This window comes from Rhincodon typus, chromosome 3 (assembly GCF_021869965.1).
Source record: "Rhincodon typus isolate 14 chromosome 3, sRhiTyp1.1, whole genome shotgun sequence".
NCBI lineage: Eukaryota > Metazoa > Chordata > Chondrichthyes > Orectolobiformes > Rhincodontidae > Rhincodon > Rhincodon typus.
Window position 1 is genome coordinate 124304720 of NC_063334.1, and position 18523 is coordinate 124323242.

At 44.0% G+C, this 18523-nt stretch overlaps 1 protein-coding gene across 1 annotated transcript in view; it reads right to left on the reverse strand.

Moving 5' to 3' along the window:
- Positions 1-18523, reverse strand: part of phf24 (PHD finger protein 24) — a 46096-nt gene that overhangs the window by 7892 nt on the left and 19681 nt on the right. Inside the window, exons 3-6 of the mRNA XM_048618925.1 lie at positions 15894-16079; positions 8796-8874; positions 3676-3878; positions 1614-1780 (exon numbers count right to left, since the gene is read on the reverse strand). Coding sequence (XP_048474882.1) covers positions 1614-1780; positions 3676-3878; positions 8796-8874; positions 15894-16079 — 635 coding nt within the window. The remainder of the gene's footprint in view (positions 1-1613; positions 1781-3675; positions 3879-8795; positions 8875-15893; positions 16080-18523) is intronic.

Consider the following 18523-nt stretch of genomic DNA (forward strand, 5'->3'; position numbering starts at 1 on the left):
ATGTTGAATTACAGCCTGTGTACAAACCACTGAGAAACAAAATTGAAAGTAATACCAACCACTCTAGCAAACTGAGGCGTATAAATAACAAGCGGGACAGAACACTGACGCTTCACTAGAGGCGCACTGACGATGTTACCTAGCAGGGTGACAAAACGTTTGCCACCAAACCCACCGGCTCGGCAAGCATGTCTACAACCTTAATTTCATTTCAACAAACAAGGCAACCCCACTCCCTCTGCCTATGTGCCTGCCCTTTTGACAGGCCATTTATCCTTGGATATTTACTTCCCAGCCCTGATCCCCTTGCAGCCACATCTCTGTGACACCCACAACATTGTATCTGCCAATTTCAATCTGTGCTACAAGCTTATTTACCTTATTTTGTATACTATGTGCATTCAAGTTCAATATTCTCAATCTTGCGTTCACTGCCCTCCTTCTAACAGTTATCCGCTTATCTGTCTTCTCTGCCCGCTCTCCATAAACCTTTAACCCGTTACTCATTAAAAATCTATCTCCTCCTTAAGTTACTCAATGTCCCAGCATTCACACACTCTAGGGTAATGAATTCCACAGATTGACGAGCCTTTGAGAGAAGTAATTTCTTATCATCTCTGTTTTAAATCAGCTCACCCTTAACCTAAAACTATGACCCTTGTTCTAGATTGCCCCACAAGATGAAACACGCTCTCTACGTCTAATTTGTCAATCCCTTTGCATCTCATATACCTCAGTTAGATCTCCTTTCGTTCTTCTAAACTGCAGAAAGTATAGGTCTTAACTGCATTATATATTACATCAAACATATTCGAGGCTGAGATAGGCAGATTACTAATCAGGAAGGGAATCTAGGCCCAAAGGGAAAAGGCAGGAAAGTGGAGTTGAGGATTATCAGACTAACATGATCTCATTGAGTGGTGGAGAGAGGGTGATGGGCTGAATGGTCTACTTTGTCTCCAATATCTTATGGTCGTGTATCAGCTTTTTACTCCAAATATGTTTAATTAATTGAGTTTAAATTCTCCACATGTAGTGGTAGGACTGCAGCCTGGGTGTCTGGATCATGACTACAGTTCTCTAATCACTTTGCCACATACCTTATATAGGTTTATAAAGTTATGAGGGGCATAGATAAGGTGAATAGCAAAAGTCTTTTCCCTAGATTTGAGAGTTCAAAACTAGAGGGTACCTCTATTAAAGCTGCACCTTCATAAAATCAGTCATAGAGTCATACAGCATGGAAACAGACCCTTCAGTCCAACTCATCCATGCCAACCAGAGATCCTAAATTAATCTACTCCCATTTGCCAGCATTTGGCCCATATCCCTCTAAACCCTTCCTATTCCCATACCCATCCAGATGCCTTTTAAACATTGTAATTGTACCAGTTCCTTTGGCAGCTCATTCCATATATGGACCACCCTCTGCGTGAAAAGGTTGCTCCTTAGCTCCCTTTTAAATCTTTCCCCTCTCACCTTAAACCTATGCCTCCTAGCTTTAGACTCCCCTACTCTGGAGAAAAGACCTTGGCCGTTCACCCTATCCATGCCGCTCATCACTTTATAAATTTCTATAAGGTCACCTCTCAGCCTCCAACTCTTATTCTCACCTGACATTGCAGGATTGCGACTCCTTGGAATTTTTGCAGAACCAAGAATTCTGTGCTCTCCTACACTCAGTCCCAGTGATTAAGCCAGTTTGGTTCTGATCCAGGCTCAGGAAGCAGCTCCGAGCTCGTCCATGCTCCTTGGCTGTCAGCAGTCTCAGCAATGAGTTCTGGAGGAAAAGCAGAAAAAGCCAGGTCAAGCCTGTGAGGTATCGGAGATTCGCCAACTCTGATGGAGATGAGCTCATAACAAAATACTTTTGATATAATGCTCCCTATAGGAAGGACGTGATTGCACTGGAGATGGTGCAGAAGTGATGTAGCAGGACTTTGACTGGGCTGGAGCAATTTAGCTCTGAAGAGAGACGGGATAAGACTGGGGTTGTTTTCCTCAGAGCAAAGAAGGCTGAGTTGGGGGGGCAGGGATCTGATTGAGGTGTACACAGGTCTGAGGGAAATAGATGGGGTAGATTGGGAGAAGCAATGGCCTTGTGGTATTATTGCTTGACTATTAAAACAGATACAGGTTCAAATCCTGCCATGGCAGGTGGTGGAATTTGAATTCAATACAAAAAATCTGAAATTAAGAATCTACTGATTACCATGAAGCCATTGCTGATTGTCGGAAAAACCCATCTAGTTCACTGATGTTCTCTAGGGAAGGAAATTTGTCATCCTCACCTGGTCTGGCCTACAAGTGACTCTAGTCCCGCAGCAATGTGGTTGACTCTCAACTGTCTTCTGAAGTGGCTGAACAAGACACTCAATTGTATCAATGGCTACAAAGTCTCAACAAAGACAGCATGCAGACTGCAGTCTTTCAAGAAGGTAGCTCACCGCCACCTTCTCAAGGGCAACTAGGGATAGATAATAAATGCTGGCCCAGCCAGTGACACCCACATCTCATGGGTGAATGAAAAAAATGAAAGAAACCCTCCCCTTTAGAAGAGAGCTCCATAACCAGGAGCACAGATTTAAGGTAAGGAGCAGGAAGTTTACAGGACTTTTAAGGAAGCATTTTTTTCACCCAGAGGCTGGTGGGTGTCTGAAGCTCACTGCCTAAAAGGGCCCTAGAAGTGAGAACTATAAAGACATTTAATAAACATTTAATGAACATTTGAAATGCCAGAGCATGCCAGGTTTCAGACCAAGTGCTGGAAAATGGGTCGAGAGGAGATAGGTGCTTGATAAATGTCATGGGCACAATGGGCCGAAGGGTCTCTTTCTACGCTGTAATATCTCTATGACAAACACCCTATGAATGGGCAAAAGTCAAGTTGAGGACATCAAAAAAGCACAAGAAGTTTTGGAGAGAATGAGGCAAATCAAAAATAGTAGTAGATGAAGAGGTGTAGAGCTGGATGAATACAGCAGGCCAAGCAGCATCAGAGGAGCAGAAAGGCTGACGTTTCGGGCCTAGACCCTTCTTCAGACCTTGTTATCTCAGATTCTCCAGCATCTGCAGTTCCTACTATCTCTATTAGTAGATGAATCTCCCTCAACAATACCCATTAAATTTCCTCTTCCACACCTTACACATTCTCCCACATCATATCACATCCCACATGCTCGTCCACATCCTCCACAATCACCTCCACCCCCTCACTCACACCATCCACAACCCCCATGTCTCCAACCCCCAAATCCTCCACACCTTTAAATTTCTCCACATCGTTTGCACCCACATCCCTACAACATCCTCTGCACCCATGTCCCCCCCAATGACTTCTGCACCCATATCCACCCCACAACCATATCCCTCCCACATCTTCCACACCCATATTCCCCCATACTCATAGCCCCTCCACATCCTCTGCATCAGATCCCTCCCACATCCTCCACACCCATATCCCTCCCGTATCCTTCACATATCCACCATACACATATCCCTCCCACATCCTCCACACCCATATACCCCTCCCAAGATTCTCCACAATCCATATCCCCAACATCCTCCACATCCATACATACGCACACCTACATCCTCAACATTTACAACTCCTCTCCCACACCCTCACTCACATCCTTCTCCCCCACACACCATGAAAATCCAACACAGACCCACCTCAGACCGGAATCTCTGCAGCACCAGTAATGACTCGTGATACAAGAAATCTGTCCACTCCACCTGGCCCTTCTTATCACCATCCAGAGCAGAAAACTGCAACACAACTAATTCCTCCTTCTCCTCGTTCATCTGTTCATCGAAGATCTGCTTGTGAATGTAGTGTTTGTAATGCAGAAAATCATCTAGTGTCAGGCAGGACTCTGAAAAAGCATATATCAGCAGTTTAGCAACTCACTGGACACAAGACATTCATTTCACCGCTACTGTTCACTCCCTTCAACATACACAACGGTTGGTTATTCTTTATCTATAGGATGCAGGCTTCACTGATCGGGCCAGCATTTATTGCCTGTCCCTAGTTGCCCTTGAGAAAGTAGTGGTAAGCTGTTTTCTTGAACCGCTGCAGTCCATGTGCTGCAGGTTGACCTACAATGCCTTTAGTGAGGAAATTCCAAAATTTTGACCCAAGAACAGCGATATATTTCCGAACCACAAAAGGCAACATGGAGTTACACACTGGTCTCCCAGGAACTGACACTAAGACACACACAGACAGTACAGCAGCTGACACTGAGCCAGCATAGACCCAGCAATGATGAAGAAAGAGATATATGTCCAAGTCAGGACAGCAACTGGCTTGGAGCGGACTTATAGGTGGTCGTGTTCCTATGTATCTGCTGTGCCACTATCATCTAGAAGGCCAAAATCCTGGAATTCCTTCTCTAAAGGCATTGTGGGTCTATTTACAGCACATGGTCTATAGTGGTTCAAGAAGACAGCACCCCATCACCTTCTCAAGTGCAACTAGGGATGGGCCATAAATGCTGGCCCATCCATTGACACCCACATCCCATGAATGAATTACAAAGAACCCATCACCCTCCCTTCCTATAAAGTACATAGGGGCTCTTAATTCCTAATATATAAACAGAGACTGCTATTCTCTATATTTTATACAGGGGCTATTGCTCTCTATAATATACCTCAGAACGGTTAGTCCCCATATATACACAGGGGCTGCTATTCTCAATAGTATGCACAGCAGCTGTTACTCTATGTAACATACACAAGGGCTGTTCTTCAAATAAACCTGTTGGACAGCAACCTGGTGTCGTGTGATTTTTGACCTTGTCCACCCCAGTCCAACACCGGCACCTCCACAACATAGGGGCTGTTATGCCCTATAATAGGGGAGGGGCTGTTACTCCCTATGGCATACACAGGGGCTGTTACTCCCTATAGTATAGACAGTTATTCCATCAAATTCCCTCCCAATGACATTGTGGGTCAACCCACAGCAGGTGGACACAACAGTTTAAGAAGGCAGCTCACTACCACCTTCTCAAGGGCAACTAGGGACGGGCAATAACTGCTGGCCCAGGCAGTGTCACTCTTATCTCACGAATGAAAAAATATACTCTGGCGCTGTTACCACCTAATATATAAACAGGGGCTGTTAGTCCCTTGAACATACACAGAGGGGGTGTTACTCCCTATTATATGGACAGTCAATATATCAAGCATACACTGGGGCTGCTACCCTCTGAATTCTAAAAAGGCGCAACTATTCAGTGTAATACACACTGACTGTTATTCTACATAATACAGACAGAGGCTGCTATTCTCTACAACATACACAACAGCTGCAATTCTCTGAAGTACACACAGGGGCTAATATTCTTTATAATATAGACAGGTTTGCTATACTAGTTAATATTTACAGGGACTGTTTGCTGCTTTGTGTCTCAATGCCTGTACGTCAGTGTGCCGTTAAAGGACATGCTCATGTTAACACCACAGTACCACCGCTTGTAACCTCAGGGAATAAAAGTCCCATACTTCATCTAACCTCTTAATGCATGACACTTTAGTGGAAACATGCCGCTCTGTTGTAACATAATAGTTTAATATTAGCCCAGATAGTCATGTGCCTTAAGAATGTAATGCTTGTACTTGGTGGTTAATTGTAATATCCAAGCCCAGCTTCTTCTGTTACAGGAGATAACATAAACATTACTGCTTCAGACAAAATACATTGCTGAAGGCAAACTCATCACTGCCATTCTCCACAGTTGGAAAGTTTGAGCTATAGAGAGAGGCTGAATAGGCTGGGGCTATTTCCTTGGAGCGTTCAAGGCTGTGGGGTGACCTCATATAGAGGTTTATAAATTACAAGGGGGACATGGATAAGGTAAATAGACAAGGTCTTTTCTGGGGGATGGGGAGTCCAAAACTAGAGAGCATAGGTTTAAGGTGACAGGAGAAAGGTTTAAAAGGGACCTAAGGGGCAACATTTTCACGCAGAGGATGGTGCATGTATGCAATGAGCTGCTTTAGGAAGTGGTGGAGGCAGGTACAATTACAACATTTAAAAGGCATCTGGATAGGCATATGAATAGGAAGAGTTTAGAGGGATGTGGGCCAAGTGCTGGCAAATGGGACTAGACTTAGTTAGGGCATCAGGTCAGCATGGATGAGTTGGACCAAAGGGTCTGTTGCCATGCTGTTAATCTCTATGACTCTATAATATGCACAAAGGCTATTCTTTCCCACATTATGTACAGAGCAGTCATTCTCTATTATATACATTGTGTCTACTGTCCGATAAAAATGCACAGCTAGGGCTCTTATGATGCGGTGGCAGTGTCTGAGCTGGGGGGCTACGTGTAACACCTGCTTCAAAGGTGCATAATAACAGGTTGATTAGAAAATATCCAGACAGGGGCTGCTGTTCCTGTAGTGTACATGGAGGTTGTTATTCTCGATAATATACAAAGGGGCTGATATTCTCTGAAATATTCACAGCGGCTGCTATTCTCTATAACAAATGCAGGAGCTGCTATAATATATAGAATAGCTAGTAATTTCTATTACATCCATAGGGTTCTAGTGTTTCTGTAATATAAACAGGAAAGGAGCTGTTGTTCTCCATAATATACAGACAGGGCAGTCAGCCTATACATTCTACAGAGCTGTTTGTCTTTATCAATTGATAGGATGTGTATGTGGCTGGCCTATCCAGCAAGTATTGCCAATCCCTAATGGCCCTTGAGAAGATGCTGGTAAACCACCTTCTTAAATGCAACTGAGCAGCTCACACGGCCTTTTCAGAGGGTAGTTAAGAATTAACCATGTTGCTGTGAGTCCACATTTCCTTCCTGAAGGACATTAATGAACCAGAAGGGTTTTTTTGCAATTATCAATGACAGTTTCATGGTCACCATCAACATATAATCAGGAGACTTGGGGTTGAGGAACCTGTCCACAAGGCACTGACCACACTCCTTTCGCTTTTCATCTGGAGTCACCTCATAGTCAGCCATGGCATCTAGAAACTGCACACAGTGACATAACTCTGATCGGGTCTCACACAACTGGCGGAACAGTAGCCTCCCAATAGGCTGTTCATCACAAAGACTCTTATAGTCCTTCTCAATCGTCTGTCTCAGCTCTTCACACAAGCTGATATGGGGAAACTGCAGCATCTGACACCATTTCTTGCTCTTTCCTTTCCATCTCCAGAGTTATTTATTTATTGAATTTAAATTCCACCCAGAAGCCATGGTGAGATTTGAACTAAAATCCCCAGAACACTAGCCTGGACCTCTGGAATACTTGTCCCGTGAGATTAGAAAACCAGAAGGGATTTTATGTCAATCCTGTAGTTTCGCAGTCACCATTACTGACATCAGTTTTTTAATCCAAACTTGTTTAAAATGTAAATTTTATTTTCAATTCCAAAGCTACCATGACAGGATTAATCCTCACATCTCAGGGACACTTTGCCTCGACATTTGATTTATAAAGGTACCGCAATGATATAGAAACAGAAACTGAGAAAATAGGAGCATGATCGGCCATTCAGCCCTTCAAGCCTGTTCCGCCATTCAGTTTGATCATGACTCATCATCCAACTAAGTCCCTTCTTTCCACTTTCTCCCCATATTTAAGGCTTGAGGGGACAATCAAGATTGTCTTTCTCAGTGTTGAGAATCTGAGTTTTTCACTCTCCTCATAATTCCCTACCTTTGTCGCTATCACCTTCAGCACAGCAGGGAAGGGAAAATTCCACCCACAATCTTAACCACTGAATTATCTCATTCAAGGTTAAAAAATCAGGATGCAAACTTTCACAGCAGGAGAAGATGCTTCCCTTTGTGGTGGGGAGCCAAAGCTCAGGACCAGAAATATAAGACAGAAATATAGGGACAGCCGACTTACAAATGTCCAACTTATAAATGTCCAATTTACAAACACTCGTACTTGTGGGCATGATCCCATACAGGGTTGTCATTTTAAAGACCTGACATATGAACTGTTCCTGTGCTTACAAACAGCTGCTTTACATTGTCCTGCATTGTTTTCCAACTTGCATACAAACTGACTTGTGAACGGACTTCAGAACGGAACCCGTTCACAACTCAGAGACCGCTTGTAAATTGATAAATCCAAGAGGGATTGCAGGAGAAATTGTCTTTATTCAGAGGGTGGTGAGGATGTGGTACTAGCTATCACATTCAGAGAGAAGTTGAGGTGGACAGTTTAGGTACATCAAAGGCAAAGACTGATAAATATAAGAACTGTAGGAACAGAAAGATGTGCTGAGGGGACAAGCTAAAGTAGGATGAGAGAAGGCTTGTGGGGATCAGAAAGACTGGTCAAACAGCCTGGATCCAGGCTCTAACTTCTATGGAATTCTAAGCTAAACGTGCTGTGGACCCCAAACCAGATGGTCAAGTATGAATCCAGTGGTAATTCCTTTCCTCGATTGCAAGTTTATTTACAGAATGCAGTACCAGATACCTCTACCTCCTATCTACCTTCCCCACTACCAAAGTTAAATTGACTCGTCTGACATCGATGCCTAGAGTGTTCCAGCAGTCCCCTTTTACATGTGCGCAAGATAATTTGTCAAATGATACACCTCATTTTATCCTGAACCATAACTAGCACATTTGATATAACATTAAAGGTTGGTGTTGTAGTCAAGACTTATCTTGTTTTCATCCGAGTGTAGTGTTGGAATGACCGAATTGCCAAATTATTTCAAATCAAAGCTCTGTTTGAGAATACAGTATAACTCAGTGATGTTGACAGATGTCAATATTTGGACTGACCTGGGATGATCCTGCATTGTCGGAAAACTTCCTTCAAACTAAACATCTCCTCATCAGTCAGCAGCAGGTTCACATTATCCTAAAAGAGACAGAGAGGTGAGAGAGAAAGAGAGAGAGAAAAAGAAAGAGGGAGGGAGAGGGTCAGAGAGAGAGGGAGAGGTGGGGGAGGGGGAGAAAAGGGGGGAGAGAGAGAGGGGGGAGGGAGAGAGAGGGAGAGGGAAGGAGGAAGAAGGAAGGGGGGGGGGGAAGGGAAGGAGAAGGAAGAGATTGAGAGAGGGAGGGAGGGAAAGGGAGGAGATCAAGAGAGGGAGGGAGGGAGAGAGAGGCAAAGAGAGAGAGAGACACAGGCAGGACAGACAGAGAGAGAGACAGAGAGAGGGACAGAGTCAGGACATTGTTGAAATTGAGGGTGTGTTTCAGCCTACAGTTAGATTACCTCACATAGTGCCAGCTGTAAAGAAACCATTATCATCATAATACTCCCAGAGAAAATATAGACACCTTTTTAAAACATTCGCACAGTCAGTGTGAGCATCGCTGGATAGGCCAGCATTTACTGCCTGTCCCTCGTTGCCCTTTGAGAAGGTGGTGGTGAGTTGCCTTCTTAAACCACTGCAGTCCACGTGCAGCAAGATGACCCACAATGTTGTTAGGGAGGACATGAACTGCAGTGAAATTCCAGCAGACTTCCAGGATTTTGACTAACAGAAGGAGACTAACTAAGGAAAGTGAGCACAGATTAGTTCAGAGTGAATCGCGTTTAACTAACTCGTTTGAGTTTCCTGAAGAGGTAACAGAGAGGGTTAATGTGGGTAATATGATTGACGTGGTGTATGTGAGCTTCCAGAAAGTTTTGATGAACTGCCATTGAAACAATGCTCGAGCTCATAGTCGCAACACAGATACAAAATTGACTGATTGACAGGAAACAGAGCAAGGCTTGTAATGGAGTTCCTCAAAGGGCGATGTTTGAACCCTTACTTTTCTGATAAATATTAACAAGCTAGATATTGGCATACGGGGCAAAATTTTAAAATTTGCAGATGGCACGAATGTAAGAACTATGAGCAGTAGTAAGCCATTCAGCCCCTCCAGCCTCCTTTGCTATTCATACGATCATGACTGATCCCATCTTGGTCTCAGCTCCATTCTCCTGATCAGAAATACTCCTTCATGCAAAAGGTGATAGAACATAGAGCCATCACAGGGAGTGACTGAAGCAAGTGGTCTCGAAGCATTTCAAGTGAAAGTTGAACAAGCAGTTGAGGGAGAAGGGAATATGGGTTGTGATGGTACAAAGAGGACACAAAAGTAAGTGGGAAAGCAAGTGATAAGGATGATACTGAATATGCAGACGGATAGAGACAGATTAAGTGAATGGGCAAAAGCCTGGCAGATGGGAATGTAAGGTGGGAAAATGTAACATTATGTACTTGGCAGGAAGAATAGAAGAGCTGAATTTTATTTAAATGTAGAAAGCTAGAGGGATTTAGGGGTCCTGTCCATAAATCACAAAATGCTAGCATCGAAATTCAGCAGGTAATAGGGAAGGCACAAAAACAAAGTTGCTGGAAAATCTCAGCAGGTCAGGCAGCATCTGTGAAGGAAAAAACAGAATTAACATTTCGGATCTGGTGAACCTTCCTCAGAACTGATGGTGCTGGGAAAACATCAGTTTATATGCAGAAAAAAAGGGGAGGGGAATGGGGTGGAGTAAACGATAGGACAGAGCCTAAAGAGAGAGAAGAGCGTTAGACAGACAAAGAGGTGAATAGTTATTAATGGGGACTGTTAGTGACTAACAATAGGTAGTGTGTAATGGCAGGCTATGTGGTAACAAGGCCTGGTGTGTGGGGTAGGGGGCTGAGACATGGGAGAGTTTAGGCCTTAAAATTATTGAACTCGATATTGAGTCCGGAGGGCTGCAGAGTCCTCAAGCGGAAAATGAGGTGTTGTTCTTCCAGCTTGCATTGAGCTTCACTGGAACACTGCAGCAAGCCAGAAACGGATGTTGGCCAGTGAAGAGGGTGGTGTGTTAAAGTGGCAGGCAACAGGTAGTTCAGGGGCTTTTTGCGAGCAGAATGTAGATGTTCCGCAAAGCAGTCACCCAGTCTACGCTTCGTTTCCCCAATGTAGAGACCACATTGTGAGCAGCAATTGCAGTAGACTAGATTCTGGGAAGTGCAGGTGAAGTGTTGCTTCACCTGGAAGGTATGTTTGGGCCCTTGGATAATGGGGAGTGAGGAGGTAAATGGGCAGGCGTTGCACCTTTGCCGGTTACAGGGGAAGGTGCCGTAGGGCTGTGGGGGTGTGTTGGGGGTAAAGGAAGTATGGACCAGGGTGTCCCGGAGGGAACGGTCCCTGTGAAAGATGGACATGGGAGGGGAGGGGAATATGTATCTGGTGATGGCACCTTGTTGGAGGTAGCGGAAATGGCATCTCTTGAAGGGAAGGCAAATGGATTGTTGGCCTTTAGCTCAAAGGGAATAGAGAATAAAAGTAGGAAAGTCTTGCAAAATCTATAAAGGTACTAGTCAGACCACACCCAGAATATTGCGAACAGTTTTGTGTCCTTCGTCTAAGAAAAGATATGCAAAAAGATGTATAAAGAAAAGATATACTGACACGGGAGGTAGACCAGAGAAAGTTGATCACAGGGATGGAAGGACTGTCTTATGAGGAAAGGTTGAGTAGGTTTGACTGATACTGATTGGAATTTAGAAGAATGAGAGTCAATTTTATTGAAACATATGAGATTCTTAGGGTAGATATGGAAAGGCTGTTTCCCCTTGTGCAAGAGTCTAAGACCCGAGGGCATAATCTCATAATAAGGATCACACATTTAAGACAGAAATGAGGAGAAATGTCTTCTCTCTCTCGGAGGATTAGTAATCTTTGGAATTCTTTACCACAGAGGGCTGTCAAGGTTGGATCATTAAGTATATTCAAGGCTGAGATAGACAGAATTTTAATTAATAAGGGAGCCAAGGGAAAAAAGCAGGAAAGTGGAGTTGAAGATTATCCCAGCCCAGGGAGATGACTGGTGGTGGTTTAACCAGAGGGTCACCATTCCTCAGGCCAGGGGAGAGAATGAGAAGGTGAGTCCTTCATGGTAACTTCAGCTGGTGCGGGAATTGAACCCACTCTGTTGGCATCATTCTTCATCATAAACCAACCATCCAGCTCAATATGGGAATATCTGCAGTAATTGTGGGATATAGGAATGTGTACAGTAATGGCAAGATATAGGGATGGGACCTGTAATTGTAGGATATGGGAATGTTTGCAGTAATTGTAGGATATGGAATGTGTGCAGTAATTGTCAGACTTAGGAATGTGATCAGTTATTGATGGATATGGAAATTTATTCCATGTTTGTGGAATCATCTGTAAACTTTGCAATGGTGCTCTGCATACCTCCATTTGGTCATTAAGATATATCAAGGAAAGTAGAGAGTCCATTACCACCCCTGGGAAACCCAATTGCTCACTTCCACCCAGGCTGAGATAGACCATTCACTGCTTCTCTAGCCCAGGGTCTAGCAAGATTATAGTGACTTTACAATTATTGATCGTATTCCCATATCGTACAATTAATGATCACATTCCCATATTCTACAATTACTGCACACATTCCGATATGCTCAATTACTGATCACATTCCCATATCCTACAATTACTAATTGCATTCCAATATTTTATAGTTACTAATCACATTGTCACATCCACCAGACAGACCCATAGACACTCCCAGGGAGTGTTACTCCATGGTGTGCGATAGATTCCAATCTGCAATGCTAACACCTCTCACCGTAAACAGAACAGGATCCTGTTGGATATCAGAGTCCCTATTCCCATTAGCTAGGGCTGAATAGACCTTTGAACTTGAGTTAGAATGAAGAATGATGCAGTAATGATCAACGAATTGGATAGTCAGAGATCTCAGGAGGACCCAGTGACAGGCATATTAGACAGAAACACGGCACATGGAATTTAACACAGGGAGTGATGGATTTTGGTAGAAAAATGAGTAGCAGCAATATAAAATAAATAACGCAGTTTTATAAGTGAGAATCCTGGAGGTTTATTCACATTAACAATGCAGGACACAATGCGAAGGTTGTTAAAGGCTACTGGAGCCCTATGATCACAGGGGTAGAGAACAGAAATTTTTTTTTATAAATCACTCAGTCCTCAGCTGGAGTAATAATCACACTTTTAAAAGGATGTGTGGGCCTTGGAGAGGGAACAGAGTTGATTGATGTGAATGGTAGCAGGGATAAGAGATTCCAGTTATGTTGAGAGACAGTTCTCCTTCGAGCAGATATTGATTGATTGGTTGGAAAACATGAATGGGTTTGGTAGAGTAAATTACGAGAAACTGTTTTCACTGGCAGGAGGCAACAGATGACATGATTTTAAGATAATTGCCAAAAGAACTCGAGGTGAAATGAGAAAACACTATATCCTTCCTGGGGAGTTGATGGATCTACAGAAGCACTGCCTGGTAGCAGATCCGATAGGAAGGCTAGGAAGAGAATCGGATAAACACTTGGAGGGACAATATTGCAGGGCTGAGAGAAAGAGCAAGAAGAGAGAACAGTTGGATAACTCAACCAAAGAGCTTACAGAGATATAATGGGCCAAATGGCTCCCTATTTCGTAGTATCATACTTTGATTCCAACTCAAATGTGAAGACCAGTTAATCCTGACTAATGTGAAAATGTAAACTCATTTTAACACTTTTTTGTTCAGTCATTGTGAGAGATGCATATTACAACAAATCCATTAACAAAATATAATCAGGTGTGTGATCCGTGTCAGTGGGATACAGGATCGTGACCACTGCCTGTGATATACAGGATTGCAGTCCATGTCTGTCGGATAGGGATTGTGAGCTATGTCTATGGGATAAAATGATAACAAATAGGAACAGGAAAGGCCATTTGGCTCCCTGAGCCTGCCCTGCCATTCAGTTGGATCATGGCTGATCTGACAATCCTCATGTCCACTTTCAGCTTTTTACCTGTAGCCCTTGATTTTCCCCCAATCACGAATCTATCTCAGTCTTAAATATACACATGGACTCTGCCATGCAGCTCTCTGTGACAAGGAATTCCAAAAAGAGTTAACCCTCAGAGAAGAAATTCCTCCTTATTTCAACCTTAATTTGGTGCCCCTTTATTCTGAGACTATATCCTTTAGTCCTAAACTCTTCCATAAGGGAGTTAACCTTTCCACATCTATCCAGTCAAGTCCCCTAAAGATTTTGTATGCAACCTGCTCAACATTTGCTCAGCCAAAGAAAAGGCTTCCCTTCCCCTCTCTGCTGTCTCAGGTGCGTCCTTGGCAGAACAAGGTCAACAACTCCAAGGTCCAGCAGCCACACACTCATTGTGAAGTCAACAACATCTGCTCTGACTCAGTCACTTTCACTGGATGGATTTCAGCCATTTACATAGAGACCTCCTGCAGTGAGCTGGCCACCAGATCACAGCCTCCAGGGTGTCCATACCCCTTCTACAAGGACCAGTCAATGAGATATGAAGATGATGGAAAGTGACCCTGATGACTGGGGGACAGTCACTGATGGCCGGGACCTCTGGAGGGTGACTGTTTGGAAGGTCATTGGAAGTGGTGAGAGAAAACAAAAAGCTCAGCTGCTGAGAAGAGGGACCCAGAGAAAACTGAGGCCAGAGCACCTTCTCAGCTCAGTGTCTTCCTCTGCAGTAACTGAAGCAGAGACTGCCCTGTCAGAGTACAGTTCACATACCACATCACACAATGCTTAACACATAGTTAACCACCCCAGTGCAAACCGCACAAAAAAAATACTGTACCCATAGAACACTCTGAGGGCAGGTATGGCACAGGGATAAGTACAAAGTAAAAGTCCCTCTACTCTTTTAAAATGAAAATAAAGCTCTCCCTACACTATCCCCATCAAACATTCCCAGGACAGGGACTGCATGGGTTTAGATACAGAGTAAAGCTCCCATGTGGCTTCCATATGCTACATTGTAGAAGGTTGAAGAGGATCCCATTCAATGTTGAAAATGATAGTGACGTCTTGAAGAGAAGATTGCGACAAACCCTTTTCTCTGGTTGGACAGTCAATAACAAAGGGAAACATTCTGAAAGAACATTGAGGAGGAAATTGAAGACACACCCTCCACATGAAGGGTTCAGGAAATCTGAGAAAAAAATTTGTACACTTGTCATGTGGAAAGAGGCCATTCAGCCCATCAAGTCTATACCAACCTTCCAGAAAGCATCCCACCCAGACCCAGCCCCCCTGCATTAACCAAGGCTAATCCACCTAGCCTGCATGTCTTTGGATTGTGGGAGGAAACCAGGGCAGCCAGAGGAAACTCACACAGACACGGGAATTGCACCCGGGTCCCTGATGCTGTGAGGCAGCAGTGCTAACCACTGAGCCACTGTGCTGCCCAGAAATCAGAAATATAACTTTTCAAAGCTGCGTTCAATAAGTAACTGATGGGTGAGAGCCACTCCATAGTAAATATAAACACAGTGGACCAGACTGGATTACAGACCGAGAAACAGGGAAAATGTGGAGAAATGAGAATGAGATATAAGTGATCCTGGACCTCACTGAATGGTGGAAAGCCCATTCGCTGTTCCTATAATTGCTGGAAAATATCATCACTTCTAAGTTGATACTATTTCCATGTATGTAAGACTTTAACATTGTGAAACATCCCCAGGTGCTTCATAGGAATGTCACTAACTTGATCCAGCCACATGAAGAGATGTGAGGTCAGAATTGTGTTTTAAAAAGGAGAGATTAAGGGAGAGAATTCCAGAGCTCGGCTACCAGATAATAGCAGGGATGGCTATCAATGATGGAGAGATGAAAATAGCGGGTGAGTTAGAGGCCAGACTTGGAGAGATGTGAAGGACGTTGGTGGAGTTTATCTGGAGGAGAAAGTGATGAAGTTAGTGAAGAAATGGTGAAAACAGGGAGGGATTGGAAAGCAAGGATAGAAATGTTGTTAAACCGAGGCATGACTAGATTGTGATCCCACCATTTCTCCCAGGCTGCAATCCTCAATCCTTACAAAGCGTGAACTCACACAGTATTGGCAGCTCCAGCCCACCGTAGTGTGGGCCAATTCCTTCAGCTCCTGGATGCTGCTGGGGCTTAGGCAGGCCATGCGTCGCAGGCAGCCATCATGAAAGACCCGGGTGCAGATCCTACAGGGATAAAGGTGATCCGCTGTCCAGACCTCACAGACGTCGCACATTTCGTCATTGACTACCTGTCGAAAGGAAAGGAACATTTGATTCCAGGATTCCATGATTCCAGGCTAATCATTTTAATAGAGCACTTTCACTTCACCTATGCATGCTGGGATAGTTGACTGCTCATTGTACATACCTGGAATTGACAGTGAATCTCACCGGATCACAGCCTCTGATGTCGGATCTCACTAAATCCACACTGATGAGACAACAGTGATGGTGGCTAAGGATGGTGATATTGAGATAATGAATTTATAAATGACATTTGATAAAGTGGCACATGTTAGCATTGTTTGTAAAATTGAAGTCTGCGGGACAGCAAAGCCTGAAGACAGAGTAGGCTCTGGGATAAAACAAAAACACATAAGAAAGTAAGGATTAGGAAGAGGAGTAGGCCATACAGTCCTTCAAGACGGCTGCACAATTTGACAAGATCAGTGTTGATCTGGTTGGAAACTCCATTTCCTTATCAGCAATGCCTGCCCCCCTCCCCTTATAGCCCTGGACTCCTTTGTCAATCAAAAATTCAGCCTTGAATATATTCAATGGCTCAGCCCCAGTGCTCTCCCAAAGGAAAGAACAGCAAAGGCCTTCAGACTAAAGCAGAGAATGTGTGGGGTTACACTAAACCTGGATGAAACACCAATCTGGCACCAATTGGGTCAGATTTTCTGAGGAGTGGCAATCTCATGCAGAGTGCCACTCCACCCCTTCCTTTCTAAGAAAGAAGGGAGCTCTGCATTTCTGCGAGGAGATTCCTTCCATGTCTCGCTCGGAAAGGCAGAGTGGTACTCTCATTCTGACAGTTCTTTCGGAGCACAGAACTACCAGGGCAAACCATGTCCCCTTTTCAGCAGTCAGCTGCCATATTCTGAAAGTTAAAGACCCTGCCAAACACTTTAACAGCTGCTGTCAAACAATAAATACCTAAGGCATGATGATGTCAGCGTGCAGTGAGGGTGTGGTGCTTAATAGGTGGGCAGGTGACGGGAGCATGCCAATTAAGTTGAGTGCCAGCTGGGTAGGGTGCCAGCTGGGTAGAGTGCCAACCAGGCAGGAGTTGTGTGGCCAGTGTGTAGGATGCCAGCTGACTGGGAGCAGATTGACAGGTGAGTAGGGTACCATGCGACTAGGGTGCCAGCTTGGGGATGGGGTAGTTTCCTGGAGGTAGGATAACAGATGAGTCGTGGGTGATATGCCAAGTGGGAAGGGTTTACTTAATTTAATCCAAATCCTCTGAATCTACCCGATTTAAATAGAGACTTTCAGAGGCCTCCACGTGCAGAGGAACTTCCCAGAAGAACATTCAATTTCCTGGGCAGTTCCTTTGGAGTGTGTTACAATAGTAATTCCCCAAGGTCTCCTTGAACAATCCTCATCTGCACCGACAGAATGACTGTCTGGCCATCAGAAAATCAGGATCATTGTGTCTTACTGTAGACCCACACTTTAAGAAAGCATTGGAAGCATTTAGGAGAGGGTGTGGAAGAGATTGATGAGGATGGTTCCAGTGATGATGGACGATGGCAACTTGGCTAAAGAGGTTAGATTGTTCCACTTAAAGCAGAAGAAGAGATGGAGAGATTTTCAAAGTGTTTGAAGTCATGACGAGAGTAATTAAAGCAAAACAAAATGGTTTCCAGTGGCCAATGGCTCTAAAACATGAGAAAAGATTTAGAGGAGATTCTACAGAAGAAGATTCTAAAAAAGAAGCAGAGGTGAGGAAACATCATCATCATGGAATGGGTGGTTCAAATCTGCTGCCTGACCGGGAGGTGGCAACAGATTCAACAGAAACTTTCAAAACAGAGATGGATTAATACTTGAAGAAGAAAAGAATTCAGGGACACCGGGGCATCGAGCAGGGATTAACTCTTTGGAAAGGCCAGTGCAGACTCAGTGGGATGAATGGCCTCTGTCAGTGCCACAAACGCCTCATTGCATCCAAAGTGAATGAATGCGTACCCAGTCACATCAAACTTCACTTTTCCTCCTTTGATTTTTCCTGCTCACTTCAACTGTCCACATCAATTTTCCACTTGCTGCTTTGATCTACAAAACAGACAGTTCCTCCTCATCTACTGTCTTCTGCAAGAGCCTAGAATTATTATTGCTTGGGGGCATAAACTAAGTGTGGCATGAACCAATTCACTTTCAGTCCCATTGTATACCCAAGTTGACACTGACCCCTAGTATCAGAAATGGACATCTCATACGGGGTTGAGAAGCAAACAGGGTGAAGGACATGAACTTAGTAGGTTGTACTAATTCAGCAAGTGACAAATATGAGAGTCCATCAGTTCAGAATGTGCTTCGATTGCCTGCTGCTCTGAAATAGATACCATAGGGAGTAGCTGAGGTAAGTTGCATTTACTCTGTATCTGAACCCATGCTGTTCCTGTCCTGGGAGCGTTTGATGGGGACAGTTTGGAGGAAGTGGACAGTGAAGAAAGTTATCTAA